Below are 26650 nucleotides of genomic sequence, written 5' to 3' on the forward strand. Positions count from 1 at the left end.
AAACCTTACCACCAGACATTTCTGAATGCGAGCCCTGACCAACTTTTTCAAAATTTTCACGACCACTTCAGAGATACTGATAAGTCAATAGTTTTACACATCAGTCTTTGCACCATTCTTGTGCAATGCAGAATCTTCCCTCTTCTGAGACTCAAATTATATAGACTAATTTAAAGGAGTGGCCAGTTCAGCTGAACACTCTTTTAGCATCCGTATTGATATCTCATCAGTACCTATTGCGAAATTCTTATTCAGTGTGTGCAACAGCTATTGTACCTCTTCCTCATAGACCTGAGTTTCTGCATCCAGTGAAGAGGTAGCAGTGAGTGCAATGTTGTATACACCAGGTTAATAGCTTTTAGCAAAATGAGCACTCATTTGTCAAACAACTTCTTCTGCATCTGTCACCCCACACCATCTGCATCCAGTAGAGTTATTCTTCAGGGGTGAATGCTGGTCTTGAAATTCACGCTTGCTCATGTTATCATTCAGGAAATGAGAGGTGTGATTGAAGTCTGATTAGTGGAATAATGAATTTCTGACCATTTAAAACTATGTACAGGTAATCCTCGTATAACGGGGATGTTAGGTTCCGCAGAAATGCCACGTTATGCGAGTATCAGATCACACAGAAAAAGTAGGGTTATGTTCCGAAATCGTTTTTATTTATTTTTGTTTAATTATATAAACAATGACATATCCAACAAAATTATATTTTTATTTAATTCAGGTAATTCATGTAAGTTAAGAAAACATGTAACTATGAAACAAATACATAGTATAAAAGTATAAAAATTACAAATTGTACTTAAACTTCATTGCACATAATGCATAAATGTTTTAGGCAAATTAATAGTGCATATTTTAATCTTTCATAGCCCGAGGATTTGAGGATTGGTTAATAAACACTGGTTTTGTCATGTAATCACCTGATGAATTACTACAAAACAGTAGAGTAATTCTATCTTTGGAAACTTCGAATCCAGGAGCTGATCTTTCATTTTTCAAACTATAGGTGCGTTTTTGCACTTTTTTCCAAAATAACCCATATTCATCTGCATTGAACACCTAGTCTGCACTATAAATGTTTATAAACTTTGAGAGTTTTTTGTAAATTAATAAGATTTCCATCAACAGGAATTTTCTTTTGAGGTGCAATCTTCTATTGAAATCATTAGAGATATCTCCATTTTTCCATTAGAATATCACGTATGGCAATATTCTAATGATAAAATAGAGCAACGTTCTTTGCACTTATCGTTGACACAGCAATAAACACTTTATTGGATTTTATGTTCATTTTGTTTGATTGTTTGAATTGTTGATTCATTTAAATTCAAAGTCCCTGCAAAAACTCCTGGTTTTTCTCCATTTTTCGACCGATCCAAGATTTTGAATATTTTTCTTCGAGAGAAATTAATTTTGTTTTCAATGTTGGTTTTCCCTTTCGCTGTAGTTTGTGGCCATTACTATAAAAATTATTTTTTACACAAAAAAGCAAGCATTACATAACAGAAACATGATGATACCTCTTTTTCCATTCCCCAGGGACCTTGCTATGATTGACACATCACCCAATCACATGGCTGGATTTCTTAACACCTCTAGTTCATCTACATCTGTTCTCATATTAGCACCTGTTCTTAACAGTCATCACATTATCTCCATTCAGATAATACAACCTTGCAAACTGAATATGCAGTAATTGAACTATCTGTCATCTATATTCATTAAAGTTATTCTTCCATAATCATTCTTCCTTCTACTTTCTACACAGTTGGGATTTTATTTGGACTTATTTCCATTATTTTTCAACATGATTAATAAAAGCAGTTTCTTAAAACAGATTTTCACTGTAGATATTACCTCTGATTATTAATAGCAAAACTGGGACACAATATCTTCTGCTAATATAAAATAAAAACTCCACAGGAAATCTCCATTCCTATGTTTAAGGTAAGTCAGAAAAACTTTGCCAGAATCTTGGATAGGAAAAAAAATAGTTATCCATGAAACTCTGGGAAATGTTGCTTCCATTATGTCCTCCTAAGATCCTCCCTCTCTCTCCTTACAATTGCTCCCCCTTACAAGATGCATTACTTGATCAGATCATAACACATTTTCTCAAAGCAGACAAATCAGAATCTAGCTGATTATGACATTAATGCCAACCAAGGAATTAAACAAAGATCGTTGTTTTTTTAGGATTACTCAGTCCTAACAGAATTGCCGCATGCTTTTATCCAAGTTTCAGTAAGCTGTCAATGGTAAAGAATCTGTTGGCTGTAATGTAATTAATGTAATGTAATGTAATCTTCAAGTAATTTATTACTTGTTATTATTATTTTGTTTATTTGTTTTTTATTTATTATTATTATTTTTATTTTTTTTGTAGAATATAACTTTGGCTTTATTGCTTTAACATCTTTTTTCGTCTGGTATCCATGTTCAATTTAGTCATTCCATCCCCCCCCCTTCTTATTAGAAAACAAAAACCCAGAAGATTGGTTTTTCTATGTGCAATATTGTTAACTACTTGGAAACATAAGAAATGGAAAGAGTAGAACAAAGGTTAAAACCAATAACTTCAGCAAAAAAAAGAGTATATCTGCTATTTGAAAATGAATAAAGTTTTTCTGCTTTTTGCCTTTTTCATTATCAGTCTGACTGATTTAATTTTTTTTTAATGCAACAACTACTACAATCTTTAGGATAAGCGGACAACAAAGATAATTCAGTAAAAGTCAGTTATGCGTTGTTTCTTATCATGGACAGTTTCAAAACACTGATAGAAAACAGAGGCTTAAAAGAGACAAGAAGATAAAGTTGAATAAAGATTTACATTCCTAAAAGAACTGTTTCAGTGATGCAATCAGTATAAATGCTTGCCATTCTCTCTCTCTCTTGGAGAGTGCAAAGGAATCTCTTAATACTTGAAAAATTGGAGAAATGTGTCTTTATTTTGAATAGTGCATGTGAAATTAAAAATAAATGTGGCATTATGTGATCATTTTCTCCACATGGACTTTTAGTACATGTGTCGAAAATGATTTAGTATAAGAAACAGAATATTTTTAATGTAACTTTAATTTTTTTGTGATTGTTTGTCTTTTCAAGGAAAGAGGAAAAGATCTTTCGTTCCTCTTTAAGGAACAAAAGACTTTTCCTATTTTCTTATTTATTTCTGTTTTTGCAACTTTGTTCATTATGTCATGCTGTTGTCAAATATTTACTCTTACTTTAGATAAAATTCTTGCGACCATCATTCTTCCAATTTCGGTTGGACCTGTTAAAAGAAAAGCAGCTCCCCCCCCTCCTCTCTCTTGAAATTCATTCTCGAAAACTCTTGATTCATTGATAGCTGAGCGCACTATCTGTGAAAAGCCTGAAGGATGGACACTGGCTGTCACCTGTCATCAAAATAGTTAGGAGCTAAAGAAGTTCTGCTTCCTCCCTCTGGTGAATAAAAGGCTGAGGAAATTTTTATAACAAACATCCATGGAGTCAACAAAATTTATTGCAGGAGCTCTCACTCAGTAAGCTTTGATCATATTGAACTTTAAACTCACTCACACCACCTACCATTCATAATACATATTGGCAATGCATTTGTTGCTTTCCACTAAAAAAAAAAATTTAATTTAATTAAATTTAAAAAAAAACTTCTCTTCCTCATATCTCTTTTCCACTAAACTCCTGCAGTTTACTTTTATAGCATGTATTTTATAATCCTGGTGTATCTGTTCACTACCGGTTATCATATATTTCCTCCATGATTTGTTTTCCCAGGGTGCTTGATTAATTTCACTGTTTATCCATTTTGTTCCTATTTTATTTAGTTGCTTAACTCTCAGTATATCTTGCTTTGGCGAAATGTATCGCAACCAACTCCAAAGTTCAGCATATTTTAATGATATCGATATTAGATGTCTACAGAACTTTCCATAATTGCACACCTTATAGGTCCACGTATCCCTTCTTGACAGCAATCTTACCCTCTTTGACATCCCAATCAGTACATCATAATCATCTCGCCAAGTTTTGACATTTTATTCATAATGAACCACCTCCTATAAGGCCTTAATCTAACACTAGAACATTGTACCTACTTCCATCAAATACTGCCTAAGATAGCTATCCATCAGAAAGTCTAGAAATTTACTCTTTATTTCCATATAGTCTCTTCCTTCAGATTATTGCTTTCACTCTCCCAACCCAAACATCTGCACACTAAACTAAAAAAACCTTCATTCCCCACATCAATGCAAACCACTTGGCCTGTATCCAAGCTCTGGTTCTCAAAAAAAATGTGCCTCTGCAGTCCATGATAAAAATGCAGCTTATGTTCAATAGCTTAAATTAAAAACTACAACTTCTCATGCAGCTTATACAACAGCCAGAAACGTGTAAAAAAGTTATCAACAATTCCAAAGCAGACTAAGAATGAAATGAATAAACTTGCCTTCTGCCCAACTGGCAGTCAAGCCTTTTGGTCCCTGCTAAGGCTGTTCAGAGGAAGCATGTAGTGGACACATGTGGAAGTACGTGAAGTGATTTGCTTTGGTCATCCAGGCAGGAGTTGAAGGGAAAACCTGATGCCAAGAGGTCTGCCTTTTCCTTAGGTGAGGTTACCACGTGCCATCAGATGTAAGAGAAGTGGCAACAGGGAAGGGCAGGGCAGAAGTTACATCCTGATTGCACATGGTAACCTCACCTAAGGAAAAAGCAGACCTCTTTGCATCAAGTTTTCCCTCCAACTCCTGCCTAGATGACCAAAGCAAATCACTTCATGTACTTCCACTACATGCCTCCTCTGAACTTTTACAAAAAGGACATCAGGAAAACCCTCAATTAATTTTTATACCAATAAAGCTCCTGCTCCAGATGGTATTCCTCCAGTTGTGCTCTAGAACTGACACCTATATAAACTATCATATACTACTGACATCTATCCAACAGCATGGAAGCAAGCTTACATCCATGCCTGTACCCAAAAAGGGAGACAAAAGTCAGCCATCTAACTATCAACCCATTGCTCTCATCTCAGTTCTTTCAAAGTGATGGAGAAGGTTATCAACACTTCTTATCACTAGCTTCTTCATTAACGTGGAGACTGAACAGTTAATTAGTGATCATCAATATGGATTCTGCCATTCTCATTCTACAGCCAACCTCTTAGTTAATCTCACCCATCTTTGGACACAAGACATGAAAAGATTTGGAGAAACTCATGTTATTGCTCTCGATATTTCAAAGGCATTTGATCATGTCTGGAACTGAAGCCTCCTGAACAAGCTGTCATTTTATGGCCTTCCTTCTACACTCTGAGTGGATTGCCAGTTCCTGACTGGTTTTTCATTGTATATCATGGTGGGTGGCTTCCTCTCATCTGATTTCCCCATCAATGCTGGAGTGCCCCAGCATTCTGTGCTCTCACCCATGCTCTTCCTCCTCCACATCAGTGACCTCCTTTCTCTAACTTCAAATCCTATTCACAACTTTGCCAATGACAGTACTCTTCATTCCTCTTCCTCATTCAATACCCTATGTTAAATGCTTAAAGATCTTTCATAGCCAGCGACTTAAACACTGACCTGCTCAATATCCTGAAACAGGATGTAGACAACTTAAATTTCAATGCCAAAAAAACTCAAGCCTGTCTTATTACCTGCAAAAAAAATCCTACCTCCTCAACCTTCCTCTCACTTTTGATAATGTACTAGTTTCCTTTCAAGATCAACTTTCTCTTCTTGGGTTGACCGTCACATCCAGTTTATCCTGGCACAAACATATTACTTACATAGCCTCCTTAACCTCTAAAAAGCTTGGCGTTCTTTTCGGTTTTAAAAATTACTTCTCTTCTGCTCAACTTCTAACACTTTATCAATCTCAGATTTGACCTTGAAATATATCATTTCCACACTGGACTGGTGCACTCAAAACATCCCCTAAGAATTCTTGATAATATAGAAGAGGGCAACCCACTTAGGTGACCACTCTCCCTCTCACACAGACTTCATTCAATTAGGGAGCCTTTTGTAAAGGTTCCCTGTTACTCATTTCTCAAGAATACAATATACAGTCTTCAAATCCAATGCCAACAAGTTCTTCTTCTTCTTCCCCTCAACTTTCTGATGAGCTACAATACAAACTTAACATGGATGGACAGAAAGCTGAGGTTAGTATGCACTGGTCAGTATGCTCTTCATCACAAGTAAGTATACATTTACCTGTGATGGTGTTTTTATTAACACTCAGTTCACATATATGTCAGAAACAAATCCTTATTCCACTGTGGAAAATATTTTCAACACTGCATTGGTGTCAGTATGGTATTCTCTATGATCAATTTAATGGTCTATTTAATTTTAAAGAATCATCTTATGAGCAACATTTATGCACAATGAATTGCTGCACTGTTGAGCAATTCATCATGCTAGACTGCAAACTACTGTTAGGCTATACAGCATTATCATACATACAACCAACATAAAGTACCTTTGCATTTTTCCTGTACAGAAAAATGAATCTCAATGATATCACTGTCTAGTGAGTAATGCAATTTTGGTGATATGAAAAACTGACCAAAGGTTTTAAGTTAAACCCTTTGAATTTTTGGCTATGGGAGCAGACAAAAGAGTTGATGTACCAGAACCAAAACGGAAACCATTGAGCTGCATTTGGGATGATGCCGCCTATATAATGAACAATCCTAAAGATGTAATGCTAGTGACTCTTACCATACAAGGATGAGTTGTTATGGTAATATTTTTGAGAACCTATCATAAATTATCATATTGTAATTATAAATGAGGTGTCAAATCATCCACCAATTGGTGAAAGTGACCATGAGGTGATTACCTGGGTGGTTGCCAGCAGTGCAAGGATCCCTGTGAGAAAAGGGTATATGTGGAACTACAGGGGTGATTATGAAGAGCTCAGGAGACAGCTTGCAGGTGTAGCATGGAATGAGGAGTTGGCTGGAAAAGAGATCAATGCAGCCTGGGGGATTTTCAAAAACTATCTAGTAGATGCAATGTCTAAATGTATTCCAAGGGTGAGAAGGTTAAATAAGGTAGGTGTGAGATGGATGAATAAAGAGATTAAGCATGCGATACAGAGAAAAAGGACATTGTGGAGGATTTTCATGAAGTCCATTTCATGAAATTTCATGAGGTCTACAAAGACCAGGCAAGGAGGGTGACTTGGTTGGTGAGAGTAGCTAAAGAGAGGTATGAAAAGCAGTTAGCGAATGAAGCCAAAAATAATCCTAGGGAGTTCTTTCGATATGTAGCCAGCAAAAGAAAGAATGATTATGGAAGGATGACGTTGATTGGAGGAAATGGTATAAAGACAGCTGTTGCAGAATGTGTGGTGGAGATACTTAATGAGCAGTTCATAAAGATCATTCAATCTTGTGAATGTGACTTCATGGAGAGATTGAGAGCAGTTGATGATGGGGAGGAGAGACTGACTGTAAGTGAGCAAGAGGTGTTTGGGGAGTTGAGTAAACTAGATGTAAATAAGGCTGTGGGATTTGATAATATATCACTGCGTATTCTGAAGGAATGTGCCAGAGAGTTGACACCTGCCTTGACATATTTTTTTAATATGAGTCTTGCACTTGGTCAAGTTCCTAAAGAGTGGAAGGAGGGCAAGATTGTGCCACTTCATAAAGGAGGTGATCAAACTCAAGCATCAAATTATAGGCCTATCTCTGGGTCAGGTGTTGTGGTTAAGTTGTTGGAGAAGCTTGTGAGAACTAGGATCCAGAGTTGGGTTAACAATAATGGTATAATCTTTGAGGGACAGCATGGATTTGCTAAAGAGAGGTCATGTTTTAGTAATCTACTTACTTATTACAATAAAGTGACTGCTTCCTTGGACAGAGGAGAAGGATACACAGTAATATACTTGGATTTCGCAAAAGCTTTTGATAGAGTACCTCATGATAAGTTGACAGTCAAACTAGAGCAGTGGGGTTGGATATTAGATTAATGCATTGGATTGGAGACTGGCTATCTGATAGGTATCAACAATGTATGGGGGTGCAATATCCAGGAAAAGGAAAGTCACTAGTGGAGTGCCTCAGGGGCCTGTTCTTTGGACATTACTATTTAACTTGTATATTAATGATATTGGCGAAGATTTGGATGGAGATATTCAGTTATTTGCAGATGATGCAAAGTTGGGACGAACCATAAAGAGTAGTGAAGATGTTGTGGCCTTGCAAGAAGACTTGAATAAATTGAGTGATTGGGCAAGCAAATGGGGATATGAGTTCAATGTTGCAAAATGTCAAGTTTTAAAATTTGGAAAACAAAGATGGGATGCAGAATTTATGCTTGGTGAGAATATATTGTTGGAGGTAGAGGAAATAAGAGATCTGGGGGTGATAGTGGATAAGGATCTAAAATTTAGGGGACACATCACAAAATTGTGAAGACAACGCAAAGACTTCTGGGAATGATGAGGAGGCCACTGACGTGTAGAAGTAGGGAGATTCTTGTTCCATTGTATAAGGCTTTGATTAGGCCACACATGGACTATTGGGCCCAGATTTGGTCACCAGGTTTTTAGAAGGATGAAGAGATGTTGGAAAGGGTCCAAAGGTGACTGACTAAGGTAGTTTCTGACCTCTGGAATGTTGAGTATGAGGAAAGATTGAGAAGATGTAATTTGCAGAGTCTGGTGGAGAGAAGGAAGAGGAGAGATATGATAGAGACCTACAAGTTGGTAAGGGGTTGTTATAAGATCAATGGTAGAGAAGTTCTACAGAGAACAGTGGGAGATCAGGGGAGAACTAGAGGTCATCCCTGGAAACTATATAAAGAGGATGTGAGTAGGGGAGTGACAGGCAGGTTTTTTTTTTCATGCAGAGTTGTGAATGATTGGAATGCCTTGCCTGAGATTGTTGTGTCTGCAAGGAGTTTGAGTGTGTTTAAGAGACGGTATGATGAGATGTGTGTGTGATAAAAGGACCTCCCAGATGAGTCTTTGACTCCATGAGGTCTTGGGTAATAATAATAATAAATATGAATTGTAAATATTTAAACAAAAACTGTACCAAGTAAATTTCTGCTTATTCTGTATATCATATCTATGTTCATACAGTGCTTTTAACTCAAACAAACCTTGTTATAAGAGGCCACTGCTTTATGCAATCATCCGGACTCACCCATATATGATGATGTTAGAAATATAAAATGTAATAGCAACATTATACATATTTACTTGATTTGAAAAATTACTATATGCTCTTTTAGAGGAAAAGTTTAGCAGTTACAAACAAAATTGGTTCTTCAATACAGTTAAGCAGGAGACATGCAGTGCAAAATTGCAATTGTAAATAAGAATGGGCAGTCTTAAATGCAGTCAAGAAAGGAAATCAACACTCTCAAATGCAAAAGAAATGCCAAATATATTTATTATTATCAACAGGCCTCCATGGAGTCAAGAGACTCATTGTGGGAGGCTCCACTCTCACATGCATTCACTATCCCTACACTCACCACATATCTAGGGCAATGCATTCCAATCACCTACCACTCTCCATGCAAAAATCCTCGCCTCCCTTGCTCACAGCCACATTATGCAGCTTTCAGAGATGACCTCTCATTTTTTCCATCTCCAGATATTCTATGAAAAATCTCATCCACGCTAACCTGGTAATTACCCATTACCACTTATATGTTTTGATCATGCTTCCCTCCCCTCTTCCTTCTATCCATTAGTCTCTGTAATTTGCATTCTCTCAATCTGTCCTTATATTCCACGTTCCAGAGACCAGAAACCAATTTAGTCAATCATCTCTGAACCCTTTCTAACATCTCTTCATCCTTTTGAAAACCTGGTGCCCAAATCTGTGCACAGTAATCCATATGCAGCCTTGATCAAAGTATTGTACAATGAAATCAAAACATCCTTACTTCTACAGGTCAGTGTTCTCCACATCATTCCCATAATCCGCTATGTTGTCCTCACAATTTTAGCCAAACTGTCGACAAAATTTCAAGTCCCTATCCATCATAACCCCTAAACCTAAACACCGGCCTGGTTGGATGAGTGGTTAACGTATCCGCTCTCCAGCCAAAAGGCTGTGGGTTCAAATCCTGCCATGGGCATGGATATTTTTGATTATCCATGAAAATACTAGTGGCGGTGGTCGGTGGCATTGGTGTAGATGATGAAGGTAGCTGCGATTGGTGGAGAGCTGTAGAGTAGATGCCCTCCCTCAATGAGTCTTTGGACTCCCTGGAGGTGTTAAATAATAATAATAATAATAAATCTTTCATCTCCTTCACCTCCTCTAAAATATCCCCACCAATCCTATACTCTGCATCCCATCTTTAAAACAAATTGAGCAAATAATAACAAAAAAATTATAATCAATTTCATTCAATGTAAAAGCAAATTTTGTTTTATGAAAAACGTGTTTTAGAACGAAATAGGAGTACAATAAACTTCTTGCATATCTTTAAAATCATTTCACTGCCAAATGAATTCAAAAGGGAATGGAAAGGCTAGAGGATAGGAAGCTCCAAATGTAATTCTGAAGAACTAAATGGTGGGCTTGAAAAACTAATAAACACAATTTTTAAAAAAATTTAAAATTAGACTGTCGGCTCTGTAGAACCCATTAATTAACAGCATTTCTATTACAAAAGAAATAATTCCAGATCAAATACCACTGCATATTTGATCAAGAAATAGTGTTGCATATTCATGAACGAATGTATAAGTAAAACGATCATTTCTATGATTATAATGAAATAAAATGGACTGCATCTGTGGTGTAAATAATAAAAGTTTTCTAAAATGTATCCTTACAGTATATATTGGTCTTATACTTACTTTCCTACAGTCAACACTACCACCTGAGACGTTAGCATGCATCGCATGTTACACATGCCCTGAGACCTAACAAGTTCTGCGGAATACTAGTAAGTATTCTTTCATTATAAAGAACTTTATTTTTTTATATATAAAAAATCGAAATTTGGATAACACAAATTGAAATTATTGTAGCTTACCTGTAAGTAAAGGCTGCACAACGCCATTTAACTTGGGAAGTACACGGTGTTTTACTTCCGTTGTCAAGTCGATTTCTGCCATGATGTCTTAATGACCTTGTACACAGACTCCGGTAGCAACTGCGACACGGAAAAAAGATATATATTTCATATATACATGCATACCATGATTCCTTAACATGCTCACTTCAGGTTAAGGCATAATGAAAATAATAAAAATATTGGTAAAAAAAAAAACGCAGTTCCACAATCGCAAGCATTGGCATTGTCGTACAGTTGATAAATACAACCAGTAGCAACAAAAATATTATTTTAACTTAATGTCATTGTTGAACTCGCAAAACCGAGATAAATATAAACATCCGCTTCAATCTAAGCACTAGCAAAAAAAAAAAAAAAAAAAAAAAAAAAAAAAAAAAAGTATATGATTTGCAAAGGCGAAGTAATAGTGATATACATATTTAATACAAGTAATAAAATATAAGAAATAACACTTAAATGCAAACATATGGGCGTAATGTATAGGTCAGATACAATTAATAAAGTAAGTTATAAACGTACAGCATATTCCAAAAATAATGCGAAATTCGGGATAAAAACTGGAAAACTACGATATCTTTTTAGAATGAATTCCGCAAATTAATAATTAGAAATGTTTTATGTATTGATAAAAATTAGAAATGATCATCGATATATGTAAACAGCTCAAGGAAAGTCTAAGATAGTCAAAAATATGAAAGGCCAACTATTTAGCGTAAAATGCCAAAAATTCGAATTGTAATTCTATGGAAGCTTGGGCCTATCAGCCATAACGAATATATATTTAAAAAATCATGAAATGGGATCTTAATACTTTATATCTAAATGCATTTCACTTCTTGTAAGTATCAATTAAATGAACATGGAACACGTAACTTGGTCAGCTGCACAGAGTATGTTTTAAGGAACAACATAATCAGTAAATCAAATTATTCTGGCGATGATAAAAAAAAAATTCAATAATAACAACAACAATAATAATAACAGCAGTGATGATTCCCCACTCACTTCTCTGGTAAGGAAGTTCTGAGAGAGTTCACTCACTTCTCTGGTAAGGAAGTTCTGAGAGTTAGTTCACTCCAATGTTCTTGTTTTTGAATACTTTGAGCTACCACGTTCGGATCATCTTGTGGTGTGCAGCAGTTCTTGAATGACTACCCGTGCATTTCGGAATCAAATTAATAGCACAATACATGAGAGAGAGAGAGAGAGAAATATCTGCTCATGTTATCAGTTACCAGTTCAATGCAAAGGTGGAAGGTGGAAAAGAAGACATCTCCTTCTTCTTTCAATAAAATTATTTCAGAAGTCTTACACTGCGCTGAGCAATTATTTCCCCATGTACTTTTATTGTCTTTCTCAGTGATTAAGAGGAAAACACGCGAATTCTTCAATGTACACTGAATTTTTTATTATTTTTTAAATTTATTACACTAACGTTACAACGCTACAAGAATAAATGCAGGAGAAACAACTGAGATTAAACGCTTTAACTCAGTACAAGTTGCGTACAAATTGCGAACCCAATAACTTTCACTCTACAATGAAAGATATTGGGTTCGAATCTAGTCGCCGACTAGAGAAACATTTTCTAAGCCTGTTCTTGACTGGTTCCCGAGTTAGTCGACCTCTATCACAGACAAGTGGGTTTTTCTCCCGGAAACTCGGGTTTTTCGCACCGTAAACTCAAGAAAATCGGCCGTTGAACCCATACTATTTTCAGACATTAAAAATATTGTGTTAGGGCTAAACACCAGGATATGGCGGCACTTGCTAGCCACCTTCTTCACTGCGTACTGATTAATTAGTGATAGCCTTGGGCCGATTATCTCTGAATGGCTACCAGTGGAGATTGAACTGCCTACTCAGTCTCCAAAAGTTAGATAGGGCTAAAACTGCCTGGCCCACTCCCTATGCGGGAGCAAAAAAAGGTATTAGCTTTTTTTTTTTTTCTGGTGTTGTAAATTAAAACGAAATAAATCGGCTAACGCCTTTTATCACTTACGGGGAGCAGGCGAGGCCTTTTTAACCCTATCTAAGATTTGGAGACTGAGCAGGCAGTTCAATCTCCATGGGTAGCCAATTACAGATAGCTGACCCAAGACTATCACTAAGTATAATCGCAACCCAAGTTTTCCAGGTCTCTATTTGCCCTTGACAAATTTCAAATAACCCAGAAACTGGCTAATAAAATAACCCAGAAACTTGTTTCTAACGCGCGAATTTGTTTTCGTGACGCAATATAGAGAGGAATAAATTAATCAAAATGCAAATCGTGCTAGCTCTTAAGTGTATTTTTCACGAGGTTCTATGCTTCACTGCTCAACATAGTAATTAGTAGAAAATACACTACTTGAATGGAAGCCAACAGTCATCCCCACATGGGCAAGGTGCATCGCACCATGTAACTTGTCACGTGTTTGTAGCTGGTATAAATTGCAGGCAAATCATGCTCCCAAGTCAGTCTAACTGTAGCTGGATGAAATGGTTGTAAGAAGGGAACTGAGGGAGTTTAAAGAGGCATTGTGATATGATTTCATTTTACAGATTATCTATTCGGAAAATTGTTACAAATTTTGCCATCCTAGGTCAACAATCAATGATGCCATACTGACATGGAAGCGCACAGAGTCGACTGCAAGATCTGTGAGTGGGGCACACTCACTGAACTGACCGTAGGATACTACGAAGGATTAACACCGCCATTCGTCGGCCAGCACGTTTGAATACAGAGTTTCTGCCATCGACTAAAACACGAATCTGAACAAAAACATTCAGAACTGAGGCTTACGGGTGTCCATGGTAGGACTGCAATATGCAAGCCCTGCATTACCTGAACAAAACATGCAGCGTCATCTTGAGTGCTGCAATGAGCGTGTACAGTGGGACGTGGAAGCTTAGAAAGCTATGTTATAAAGCAACGAATCACACTACACCCCTCTACCGAGAAGATTGATGAGTGTGAGTGTGGCAAACACCCAGTGAACATCTCTTACCAGAGTGCATAACCTCAAGTATGAAATTCAGAGGTGGCTGTGTGATGGTATGGTCCTGTTTTTCCTGGTTTGGCCTCTGATCTGTTTGTAGCGGCACGAACCTTGAACTCTGACAGGTTTCTCAACATTCTGGACAATGCAATGCTTCCTAGTTTGTGCCGTTCCTGCAGCATTCAACATTGTCTCTTTTAGCAAGAAATGCAAGAAACGCTGCTGCTACTGTACATGCGCCGTTTGGGGACATAAACGTCACCACACTTGGCTGGCCTCCATGAAGCCCTGACTCAACTCTATTGTAGATCTGTGGGATGAAGTGGAGCGATGGATAAGGTCAAGGGACATTCGTCTCACAACAGTCCAGGACCTCATTACATGCTTACAGGAATAATGGTCCAAAATTCCCATTGATCGCTGTTGCATGCTTGTGGAAAATATACCTCATAGGATTGCTGCAGTCATCGCAACAAAAGAAGGTCGTATATCTGATTAATAGATGGTGGCCGCTATGGCTATTTGTTAATTATTCTATGATGCCCGTTGACTTCTTTGCAAGCAGTGTACAAAAAAATAGAACCACGTCTCAACTTCTCTCTCTATTGCCCTAGTAAAACGCGCGCTTTGTCATAGGAATGTATATTGAATTGTTCTTCAGCGTTTGTCTACTTTTCTTTCAGTATTTAATATTTAATACAACATTCCACACGAGTAAGTGTTCTGATAATAAATCCAAGCAGTCAACAAAAAAGAAAAGTGGTAGGATAAGGTAATAATAAATCGTGTTTATGAAATGAGAGAACACTTGAAAGAAAAAAAAAACAACTCTTATTTAGCTGTAACAATTGCGAGTGAGTGCTGCAAGGAAAATTAGAACAAGGCCTAAATCCAGTATTTACTGCACTTTATTTATTAGGAATCAAAGATGTTTATACCTATCATAGCACTTTATTGGATTTGTTGTTTTTATTTTTAATATAGATTATAACTTACGAGACAGTACAAGTTTTGAATGTTCAGCCCCTAAACCTACATTTCTCATAAGCCCTTTTATTTTTATTGTCCTAAATTATATAATGTAATGATATTTAGGAACATACTATGCTATGTTATGTGAGAAATGATGGTATCTAGAAAAGTCCTCTAGTGGGTAACTAAAATTTAACTTACAACAATCCTTCTTCAGCACACCTAATGAGATGATAGCAAAAACCATTTCCATAGGATTATACAAAAAAAAACCATTCAATAATATAATAAAATCACAATATGTTGAAGAAATTTGTAGCCCTATGGAAATAGCATTTACTGCTATAGTGCTAGACCACCAGAAGAAAGAGAAAGATCATTGTAAGTTTTATTTTATTTGCCACTAGAGAAATTTCTCTTTCAGATGGTTCCCAAGTCAGTCAATCTTTGGGAAATGTAAACATGTATTTTTCTCCCTGAAGCTTGGGTTTTTAACTCTTCACCCAAAGAAAAGTGACTGTAGAGCTCATAACATATGGCAATAATAAATGGTATTAGGGACCAGAATATGGATGTTAGTTGTCTGCTTTAATCTCCTCCTGGATACCTCCAAAAATCAATTAAAGCCTTGAGCCAGTATCTCTGATGGCTAAGGATGGAAATAGATGCTAACTGGTCTTCAAAAAGTTAGCACTAAATGGCCTCATTTACTTACTTTTGGATAATAAAAGCATCAGAAAAAGGCTTCTTAAAATAAAAAATCTCCTAATGCTTTTTATTCCCTGTAGGAAGATGAGGCCATTCTAGCCTTATGTAACTTTTGGAGACTAAGGGAGAAGTTCAACCTCCACCAGCACATCAGAGATGGTTGGCCCAAAACTCACTAATTATAAATGGCATCTGGTGAAGAGAAGCACACAAGGGCCACCATCTCATCATCCCTAACCCTGACGCAGTATATTATTGTCTGAAATGGTGTGGGTTCTGTAGCTGGCTTTCTTGGATTTATGGGTTTTTAACTCTTCTAAGTTTTTAACCCAAAAAAATCTAAATTTCCGGGAGACAAATGCCTGTCTGTAAGCATTTGTCTCCCGAGATTGACTAACTCGGGGAGTGTTCTAGTTGCTGATATAGTTCCTATATCAGCAACTTCGAAATGAGAATGGCTTTCTTCACGAGCTTAGTGTTATAGAAGCAAATGCTACTACCACAGGGCTATACAGGCTTGCAAAAGGTTTCTAAATAATGTTAAAAATAAAGAAATAAAATAAACATCTAACGTCTTTGTTAATGTTTTTTTTCTTTTATTTGAAATAAAAACTATTAACATTATGCATGTTAACTTTAAGAGTAATATAAAATACACATTGACGAGCACATTTATTAAAAATACTCTGTATTAAATTGCAAGTCAGAAAATAACTATGTGAACTATCCATATTCTTTCAGAAAATGTTTTTATGCTGAAAATATTTTTCATTATCGATATACGAGGTAGGTCTGAAAAGTTCTCGGCCCAGACCATAGATGGCAATACTATCGGGAAGTGATTTTTTTTATAAGTTGGTACATCTGTCATAAGCATCCATGTGAAATTGCAAGTCATTCCATCAAGTACACTCGGGTCTCTTTTTATGCGGATTTGAAGTTATGCAGTGCACACCCACAGATACGAGACCTTTCGACACTTCTGCGCATGTCAACAGGAGAATCCATTCCGATAATAGAGTAATCCACCGTTTCCCAAACTTTTCCTATGACAGAAACACTTCACAAATCCTGAAATTTTCATGGAACACCTTGGTTATTTTGTAATGTAGTCATTAATAATTAATTGTTAATTTGGCTGATTTTTTATTATTAATTAATAATTTATCATTAATTATTAATTTATGAAAAAATGAAAATTGCAATTTTCGATCGCTTAGCAAAAGGAAAGGGATCTACGGTGATTGGTAAAGATTTTAATTTAGGCGAATCTACTATAAGAGCAATTCAAAAGAATGAAGTCGCAATAAGAAAATCTGTCATTTCTGGCAGAAAACTAAGTGCCAAATTATCGCCGTACTCAAGAGATGCTTTATAAAAAAACACGGAACGAGTGCTCGTAATTTGGATTGAAGAATTAACTAAAAGAAGAATTCCTATAAGTAGTTATTTAATTAAACAAAAAGCTCTTCGGTTTTATGAACAAATGAAGCAATTGGAGCCGTCTACTTCCGCTTCCCATGCTGATAAAGAATTTTCGGCCAACAAAGGATGGTAAACCGGGTTTTTAAAAAGGAATGCACTTCATAACGTGAAGATTACAGGCAAGGTTGCAGCAGCAGATGAAGAAGCAGCCAAAACTTTTCAGAGAATTAGCCAAAATTATTGAAGATGGTGGATAATTTCCCGATCAACGTTTAACGCTGACGAAACAGGATTGTTTTGGAAGACAATACCTAGTCGAACTTAAATCGCAAAGTCTGAGAAAAAAGCAAGTGGGTTTAAAGCAAGCAAAGATCAAGTAACGTTGTTACTTTGTAGCAATGCAATTGTAGCAATGTGAATGTTGAAACCCCTCATAGTAAATCGATTTCTAAGACCACGTGCTCTAAAACGCAAAGATCTAAAACAGCTGCCAGTACATTAGATGGCTAATACAAAGGCCTGGGTAATAACTGCAGTATTTACTGAATGGTTCAATAATTGCTTTGTACCAGAAGTGGAAACATATATGAAGCAAAAGCTCTCGATTTTAAAGTTTTATTAATTGTTGACAATGCACCAAGACATCTGCGTTTAGAACATCCAAATGTGCAGGTCGTGTTTTTTCCACCCAATACAACAAGCATTATTCAGCCATTAGATAAAGGCATAATTGCTACTTGTAAAAAATATTACGTTAAGCACACTTTTCAATTTATAATGGATAAACTAGAAAATGAATCATTAACAGTAACTGACGTTTGGAAAAAAAAAATTCTATTTTGGACTGCTTAAATCATGTTGCATCTGCTATCGCTGAAATAAGACCACAAATTTTAAATGCTTGCTGGAAAGCAGCTTGGCCTGGGTGTATTGCAAACAGTGCAACCATCTACATTATCAGATGAAATCATTACATTGGCACATGAAATTGGTGGAGAAGGTTTTGATACATTTAGCCAGAACGATGTAGATGCCCTAAGTGACGATGATATTATTGGATATCGATTAACTTTAAATATCGTCGAAGATCCAGAAAACGGTAGTGAAGCGGAAAAAAAACCTGTCCCACTCACTGAAAATATAATTCGAGAAGGTTTTGAACTGTGCAATAAATTGGAAAATCATTTTGTTGTTAATGACAGAAATTCTGAACGAGCCTTTAAATTCCAACGTGAGCTGAAAAACTGTATGTCTGGATATCGTGAGCTCTATAAAAAATTAGTGAAATCATCATCGCAAAGTTTAATCACTGATTACATTGTCAGAAAAAAAAAAATCAGCACAGAACGAGGGTGAAGCTAATTCTGTTGTGAAGAATCATTGCCATTACCATACAGATCTGATGCGTTGACTATCCCTTCTGGTGAAAAAAAAAAAAAAAAAAATGTTACTTTTCAATAAAATTAAAGGAATAAAGCTTCAAAACAAAGTTAGGCATTCTTATGTTCCTGAATTTTCATAAACTTTTTTTTATGCGATTTTAGGTTTATTTTAATTCATTGCTTCGGTTATATGCAGTTTTTTTTATATGCGGATTTCTGTGGAACGTATTTACCGCATAAAAAGAAACCCGAGTGTAATTTGTTTTATACAGCTATCTGAAGCAAAAGTATTGTCTGTATCCCTTGTAATGGATAACATTGAGTATCGTGTGGTTATGAAATTCTTTATAAAAAAAGGTTTAACACCAAAAGAAATTCATTCGAAGTTTATAAAAGCTTATGGGCACTCTCTCTTCTCCTTCATTTTGGACAAATTAAGAAATGGGCTGCCAAGCTTAAACGTGGCTGTACCAGTCTTGAAGACAATCCACGTGAAGGACGTCCCAAAAGGGTAACAACATCAGAAATCATTGATCAAGTGCACGACATGGTATTGAATGACCGGCGAATCAAAGTGCCTGAAATTGCTGAGATTATAGGCATTTCAAAAGAACGTGTAGGATACATTTTGCATGAAGAATTGCATATTAAAAAGCTTTGCTCAAGATGGGTGCCGCTCTTGCTCACAGCATATCAAAAAACTCACTTGCATGAAAATCTCTGAACAGTGCTTGGAGCGTTTTAACAAGAATAAAACTGATTTTGTGCGTAGATTACTATGAATGAGACTTGGATTCACCATTACACACCAGAATTCAAATAGAAGTCAAAACAGTGGACAGAAGCCAGTTGTTCAGCGCCAAAGAAGACAAAGTCGGTTCCATCAGCAGGAAAGATCGTGGCATCTGTATTTTGGGATGCTAAAGACATTATGTTTATTAATTATCTTGAAAAGGGTAAAACAATAACCGGAGAATATTATTCCGATCTTTTAACCAGACAACACGAAAAAATTCGTGAGAAAAGACCCGGTTTACGGAAGAAAAAAATCATCTTTCATCAGGACAATGCACCTGCCCACAAAATTGTTTTGATAATGGGGAAATGAAGGATCTACACTATGAATTGTTGGACCATCTATCCTATTCCTCAGATTTGGCTCCCTCTGACGTCTATCTCTTCCTAAAACTAAAACTCTTCCTCGCTGGTTAGCGTTTTTCTTCGAATGAAGAGTTATTGCAGCACTAGAGGGGTATTTTGCTGATCTTGCTGAGAACCACTACAGGGACAGGATAATGGCGTTGGAGCATCACTGGAATAAATGCATTGGTCTTAAGGGAGATTATGTTGAAAAATAAAAATAATTTTGAAATTATAAATTCGTTTTTTCATTGTTAGGCCGAGAACTCTTCAGACCACCTTAGTATTATACAGTATATTATACTTTCCTGGTTTTTATCACTCGGAAAAGTATTCAACAAAGATATGAAAGCATATTAACACATATTCTTAATTAAATCGAACTCCTCTGATATGGAAGCTGCTAACATCATACGAAAAATTCGAGCAGTTGTCATGCATCTTAAAGTTTGCCATAATCAAAGATTAAATCTTAGAGAATTTTCCTTTCGAAAGGTTCAAATTAAAGTAGACAGTTGCTATTTTTCTTCTTCTTCTTTTTCTTCTCTATAGGCTTAAATTTAATTAATGTATTATTTTATTGAAAAAATCTGTAAGCAGCGCATTAAACGTGTTATTGTTATTCATCAACAGGTATCTTCGTAGATCTAATTTATTACTAAGACGTATTGATCAGTTGTTGTCTCCTAGACTCGAATTGCATCTAGGAGGCAAGTAGCCGTTATAAGGGCTTTTCATTGATGATTAGTTAGCTGGTCTTTCACATGAATGTTGCATAATTTTTTCTTTCTACAGAATATAAAATCGACAGTAATTCCCCCACTGTTTTTGACAATAATATATTGTGTTAAGGACCACGAAATGGCTGCTCATTAATCTCGTACTCTCTTCATCAGATAAAATCATGTAATAGTCATGGGCAGGATATCTCTGATTAGTGTATGGTGAAGTTTGACTTTCTCCTCAGACTGCAAAAGTTACATATGGCTAAAACGACTTTGTCTTTTATTTCCCCGTGGAAAATAAAAGGCGCTAGCAGGATGTTTAAAATAAATAAATAAATAAAACAGAAAAGTCGGTTTGAGTCAATGGGTATACAATTGGCAAACAGCAGACTACAGAGGAGAGGATTAATCACCCTATCATTGCATTAATTAAGTTTGTATGGACCCAAATTACTTGACTATAATGAGCCATTGAGAACAAGTAAATCTTTTCATTCTCATCTCTTTTTTCCTCCTTTATATTTTGTTTTTTACTAGTTGTATCACTCTACTGCCACATGCTTCCAATGAATAATAGGTTTTCAGCTTACTGACACTGGTACTCCTGACTGCTGCATTATTTGTAATGTTATTTGAGGTGCTATTTGCACATTAACCAATCTTTTGACTTTTGAGGTGCTATTTGCACATTAATATATCTTTTCACTTCATTTCTTTTAAAAAATAAAATTATTGAAATAAAAATCTTCTAACACCTCATATTTCCAAAGGAGGTAGGTGGGGACATTTGGTCGTGACATTTGAACACTGGGGAGCAGCCAACTTCTACCCTTCGCTGCTCTATTCCCGTTATCCAATCTTTGGTATAAGGCTATCAGTGATTTTAATTGATATCGGGCTCTGAAGAGAACAGCACAAAACTGCCACCATCTTGTTGTCCCAAACCTCAAAACTATAGGTAACTGCCTCAGACAGTGAGAGTGCTACAGTTGAGTTTTCTCTAGTCACGAGATTAAAATTACAAGTGTTTTGGGGAAGAAAGCTACCCGAGAATAACCAACGGTTGAAGAGTTTTTTCAGCAAAAACTCTGGAAAATTTTCCTGTAGTCAGCGACTAGAATCGAACAGGCTTCTTTACTCTGCTCAGAGCTATGGATGCAAACACCATTTCCACAGGGTTACACAGGCCTTTAAATATTTAATATTTAAATGTTATTAAACATGGTTATTAGACAACTGATAACTAAAATAGAAAATTATAAAGCAACATGTGTACAAAGGGGGGGGAGTCTGGAAAGTTCTGATAACACCTAGAACAAAAATTATATTACAGCAAGTGATATAAGAAACAAGAAAGAACATATGAAGATATAAGAATATAAGAACATAGGTTACCTTCATAACTCTGCTACCAGCATGTTTTATTTTGTGGTTATATTTAGTTGCTTTACTATAATTTTTGTTCTAAGTGTTACCAGAATATTTCAAACCCTCCTCGTATGCATATATATATTCATCAGTTATCATGAATGAAACACGAAATTATTTTAAAGTAAGGTTTATCAGTATATGTTTCTAAAATTTATCTCTCATGCTTTGTTAATTAGTGATCATTAACGTAGATTCCATCATTCTTGTTCAACTGCAGCTACTTAGTAATCTTCCAAAGAAATGAAGAAATTTGTTTATTGAGTGTTGTTGGTTGGCTCACTGAAATTTTGTTCCCGTTGTTCTATATAAGTTACTCAGTATATAAAATATAGAGAAAACAAAAAGAGTTTCAGTAGATTAAGAAAATAAATTCAAAAATAATGCTTGTGTTTCAAACGTTTATTCCTTCGATACTGTTTAGCTTTACTGGTGGATAGACACAAATACATGGACTATTACGAATCAATGAAAAATTGGTTCTGCTTTTGTTTGGAATTATGGTCATCATACTGATTTTTTAATTACATACTGCATGTTATTCTGGAAGATTTTCCGGTTATGTTTTTTTTTTACTTAAAATTTTAAGTTTCTAGTGATTGAAAATCCTACCACCTTCTTATGAACTACAACAAAATGCAAGATAAAGTACATCACGCTGTTCTATCAGAACATCCTACCATAAAATTTCATTTATGATATTCGTATATCACATTAAAATCTTTTCAAATTTCGTATATTCACGAACTCCCTGTTAACCTTGACATAATCGAAAGGTTAAGACAAAACAATTCAACTACGATAAAATTGAACGGTCTACAGATTGTTACATGGTTTCTATAGGTCACCAGATGCGTGATCTCCAACATTTTTCATTACTGGCTTGGTTATCTCAAAACAACAAGTACCTCATTAGTACAATTCTTTGGCAAATGATTATTATTGCAAAATCATGTGTATACTAGGATGGTCACTTAAAGACGGTTACCGTTTTTATAGTCCTAATCTGAAAGATCAAAAATGAAAGTGAGTGAAGAAAATGGATGAAGCTATAGCATTCTACATTTTATAATTTGAATATCACGTTGAACACTCGCTCTTACATCCTTTTATTATGTTAATTTCATCTGCTCTTGTGAGATTAAATCCAATTACAGATTTCATATCAAAGAGAAAAGGGAAAAAACGAATGCTTGGATATATAATCTTCATTAGTATTAGTAAATTTTAGGAATAATGCAATCGCTCCGTGGGCTTGTGTGTGTCACTTCAATCCATTAGAGGTTGTTAACTCATAACACGAATTAATACCACGAATGGGATAAGGGTTAGAAAATCCCAGTTTCTGGACAACATTTGATCACTAGAGATCAAAGATGTTATCTCTGAAATCACGTCAGGCCTTCAGTAAGCAGGAGTGATCTCAAATCGGTCATAAAAATTTTCTACTACATATTTGTGTGTTTTATTCTTAAATTATACAGACGTTTCTGAAGAATATGCAGAAAATGCTTCATCATCATCATCATCATCAAATTCCTGCCATGTACCCTCAAGGGGGGTATAGGATATGATAGTACTACATGAAAAAATTACATCATTACTAACTTCCTATCTACAATTTTCCTCCAAATCAGTCTGTTACTTGTCAAGACCGCAACATTATCAGATCTTATATTTCTATCGTCTAAAGCATTTTGTACCGTATCAATCCACCTATATCTTGGTCTTCCTCTGGGTCGTTTTGCTGCCAACCTGGCAGAGAACACTTGTTTTGCTAATCTTTCCTCGCCCATTCTGTTTAAGTGACCATACCACCTAAGATTACTCTGCTAAAGCATTCCTGGATGCTGACAATAACAAGTTCTTTCCTAATATCCTCGTTATTAATATGATATTGCCATTGATGCCATCTATTCATGCCTATAATCTTTCTCAGGACTCTCATATCTGTATTCTCTAGTGTTTGGTCAAGTGTTTTACTTCTGACCCAGCTCTCAGATCCATAAGTTAAAATTGGTTTGAACACTGTCTTGTACACAGCTAATTTAGTGTTCCGACTGATTTCTCTCTTATTCCATATGAATTTATTCAATTGACTTCCCACCATACCAGCTTTGCTGATTCTGTTGTCTATTTCTATATTTAATTTACCATCTTCAGTAAAAATCGTGCCTAAATAGCTGAAATGTTTTACTTGTTCCACAGGTTCTCCATTCACAACACAGTTGACATTTTCAATGATTCTACCTATTTTCATTGTCTTTGTCTTTTTATTGCTGACCTTCATACCATATCTATTACAACAGCTATTCAATTTAGTCAGAGAATCTTGCAGACTTGTAGCAGATTTATTTAGAAGTATAACATCATCCGCATAAAGCAAAGAGCTGACATTAACATCTCCAATTTTGATATCATGTTTAATACCACTTTCCATTAATAATGTGATCCATATAGATAATGAATAACAGAGGGGATAAAGTACATCCTTGTCTCACACCAGATTTAACATTAAACCATCTTCCTGTACTTCCTTCAATTCTAACTGCTGACTTGCAACTCAAATAAAGACTAAGTATTGTTTGATATAATGCCCCATTGACACCATATAACTGCAGCGTATTGAATAGCTTCTCTCTTGGCACCTTGTCATATGCCTTTTCCAGATCGACAAAACTTAAATACAGATCTTTGTTATATTCCCATGCTTTCTCGACTATTTGTCGTAAAGTGAAGATCTGATCCTGACAGCCTCTATTTGGCCTGAATCCAGCTTGTTCTTCACCAAGCTTTTCTTCCAGAATTCTTCTCAACCGTTTCTCAAGTATACTTGCATAGAACTTGCCAGGAACACTCAGTAGGGAAATACCTCTGTAATTCTCACATTCAGTTTTATTTCCCTTTTTATATATGGGTACTATGAGAGCTCTACTCCAATCATCGGGAATTCGTCCCTCTGTCCAGGCTTTCTGAACTATGCAGTGCAGCCACTGTAAGACTCTTATACCACCATACTTCAGCATTTCTGGTCGAATATCACCTACTCCTGCTGCCTTTCCATATTTCAAGCCTTTGATGGCTTTTTCTACTTCAAGTATTCCTGACTGCATCCATGGTCAGTGTTTTTTACCACTGTGCTGTCATCACTGCTTGTTTCAGTTAGCTTTTTCAAAGTAATTACTCCATACTTCAAGGATATCTTTTTCTCCTGTTTTCATGTCACCTTAATCATCTCTAACTCCGTTTACAGTACTCTTTCCTCCATTCCTAAGCTTCTTCAACTACCTCCAGAATATTTTGCCACCTTCTTGATATTTATTTTCTATATTCTTTCCAAAGTCCTCCCATGACTTTTGTTTAGCTAGTTTTACACAGTATTTAGCATTCTTGCATTTGTCTCTATATTCTCTAAGAGCACAAGCTGACTTATTTCATAGGAACTTTTGGTATGCTTTCTTCTTTTCCTTCACTGCCTCTTTAACTTCCTGTGTCCACCAGGGAGTTCTGATTTTTTTATCCTTACAGATAACCTCACCATATGCCTCTCTGGCAGAATCAATCAATGTTTTCTTCAGAGTTTGCCACTGAATTTCCAAGGTTTGATTCCTGTTCTCAAACTGTTTCATTTTTTCTTCAATAATCTTTCTGTATTTTAGCCAACAGTTCACATCTGAGAGCTGTTCAACTTTTATTCGCTTTAAAACTTTCTTACATGCTATTCTTTTCAATATGAAATTCAATTTTATCCTGCTCAAGACTAAATAGTGATCACTTCCAATTTCAAATCCTCTGTACAATCTGCTGTCCTGCACCAGGGAGAAAACATCACTATCAACAATAACATAGTCAATGAGACTTTTCTTATTCCTAGCCTCTTCTCTCCATGTGAATTTGTGCACATTTTTATGTTGGAACATGGTGTTAGTAATAACCAGTCCATGTCCTGAGCAGAAATCCAACAGATATTTGCCATTATTATTAGCTTTGCTCTTTTCTCCAAATTTTCCCAAAATATTTTTCTATGTCTCACAATCATTTCCCACTCTGCTATTTAGATCCCCAACAAGGACCAACTTTTCCTTTTTCATTGTGTCAGTTGCTTTTTCTAACGTATCAAAAAATTCTTCCACTTCTACCTTAGTAGAATCTTCTGTGGGACCATAGGCACAAATAAGTCTCATTGACCAGTTCTCCATTCTCGTATTTGCCCACATTACTCTACTTGAGATTGGCTCTCATTCAAGAAGATTAGCCTCGTATTTTGTGTTGAATACTATGGCTACTCCTTCTTTTCCTTGATTGTCATTGCCTGAATATAACATTTTGTATTTATTGCTCAGAAAGATCTCACCAGTTTTGGTCTTTTTTGTTTCAGTCACCCCTATTATGTCGATCTGGTACTTATCTAATTCCTCAGCTAGCTCCATTTCTTTGCCATTCAGGCTTCTTACTTTGATAGTACCGATCTTTAACTCTGGTGATGTTGAGTTGGGGTTTGTTTTCAGATTTGTTCCAGTAGCTGACTTTTGGCTGTTCGCCCTGGTTCCCTGGCGAAAACAACGGGGGCCTTGTTTAACCGGGCGACGCCCCAGCCGGCATGAAATTTTGTCATGTTGTACCATCATTCTATATTTTGGTTTAACCAATAAGAATACAATTTGGTCGGCTAAATCTCAAACGCTTTAATGTAAGTTTAGATGTTGAACAAAACTGCATGCATTATTAACTGTTCATCACCTATATGGGTCAACTTATAAATGAAAGTGGCATTACATGTGATATCAAAATCGGATATATTGAACTCAGCT

General features: G+C 35.9%; 1 protein-coding gene across 2 annotated transcripts in view; it reads right to left on the reverse strand.

The window, feature by feature from the left end:
- Positions 1-26650, reverse strand: part of Naprt (nicotinate phosphoribosyltransferase) — a 282374-nt gene that overhangs the window by 210461 nt on the left and 45263 nt on the right. The window contains exons 1-2 of one of the 2 annotated variants that reach the window (XM_090404881.1): positions 12081-12221; positions 11034-11153 (exon numbers count right to left, since the gene is read on the reverse strand). In XM_090404881.1, the coding sequence (XP_090261007.1) occupies positions 11034-11115 (82 nt within the window). In that variant the 5' untranslated portion in view covers positions 11116-11153; positions 12081-12221. Of the gene's footprint in view, positions 1-11033; positions 11154-12080; positions 12222-26650 lie in introns of those variants that run through there. The other variant, XM_090404880.1, reaches the window with a different exon arrangement.

Source organism: Typopeltis vanoorti, chromosome 15 (genome assembly GCF_054136105.1).
Source record: "Typopeltis vanoorti isolate ZY-2024b chromosome 15, IOZ_Tvanoo_1.0, whole genome shotgun sequence".
Taxonomy (NCBI): Eukaryota; Metazoa; Arthropoda; class Arachnida; order Uropygi; family Thelyphonidae; genus Typopeltis; species Typopeltis vanoorti.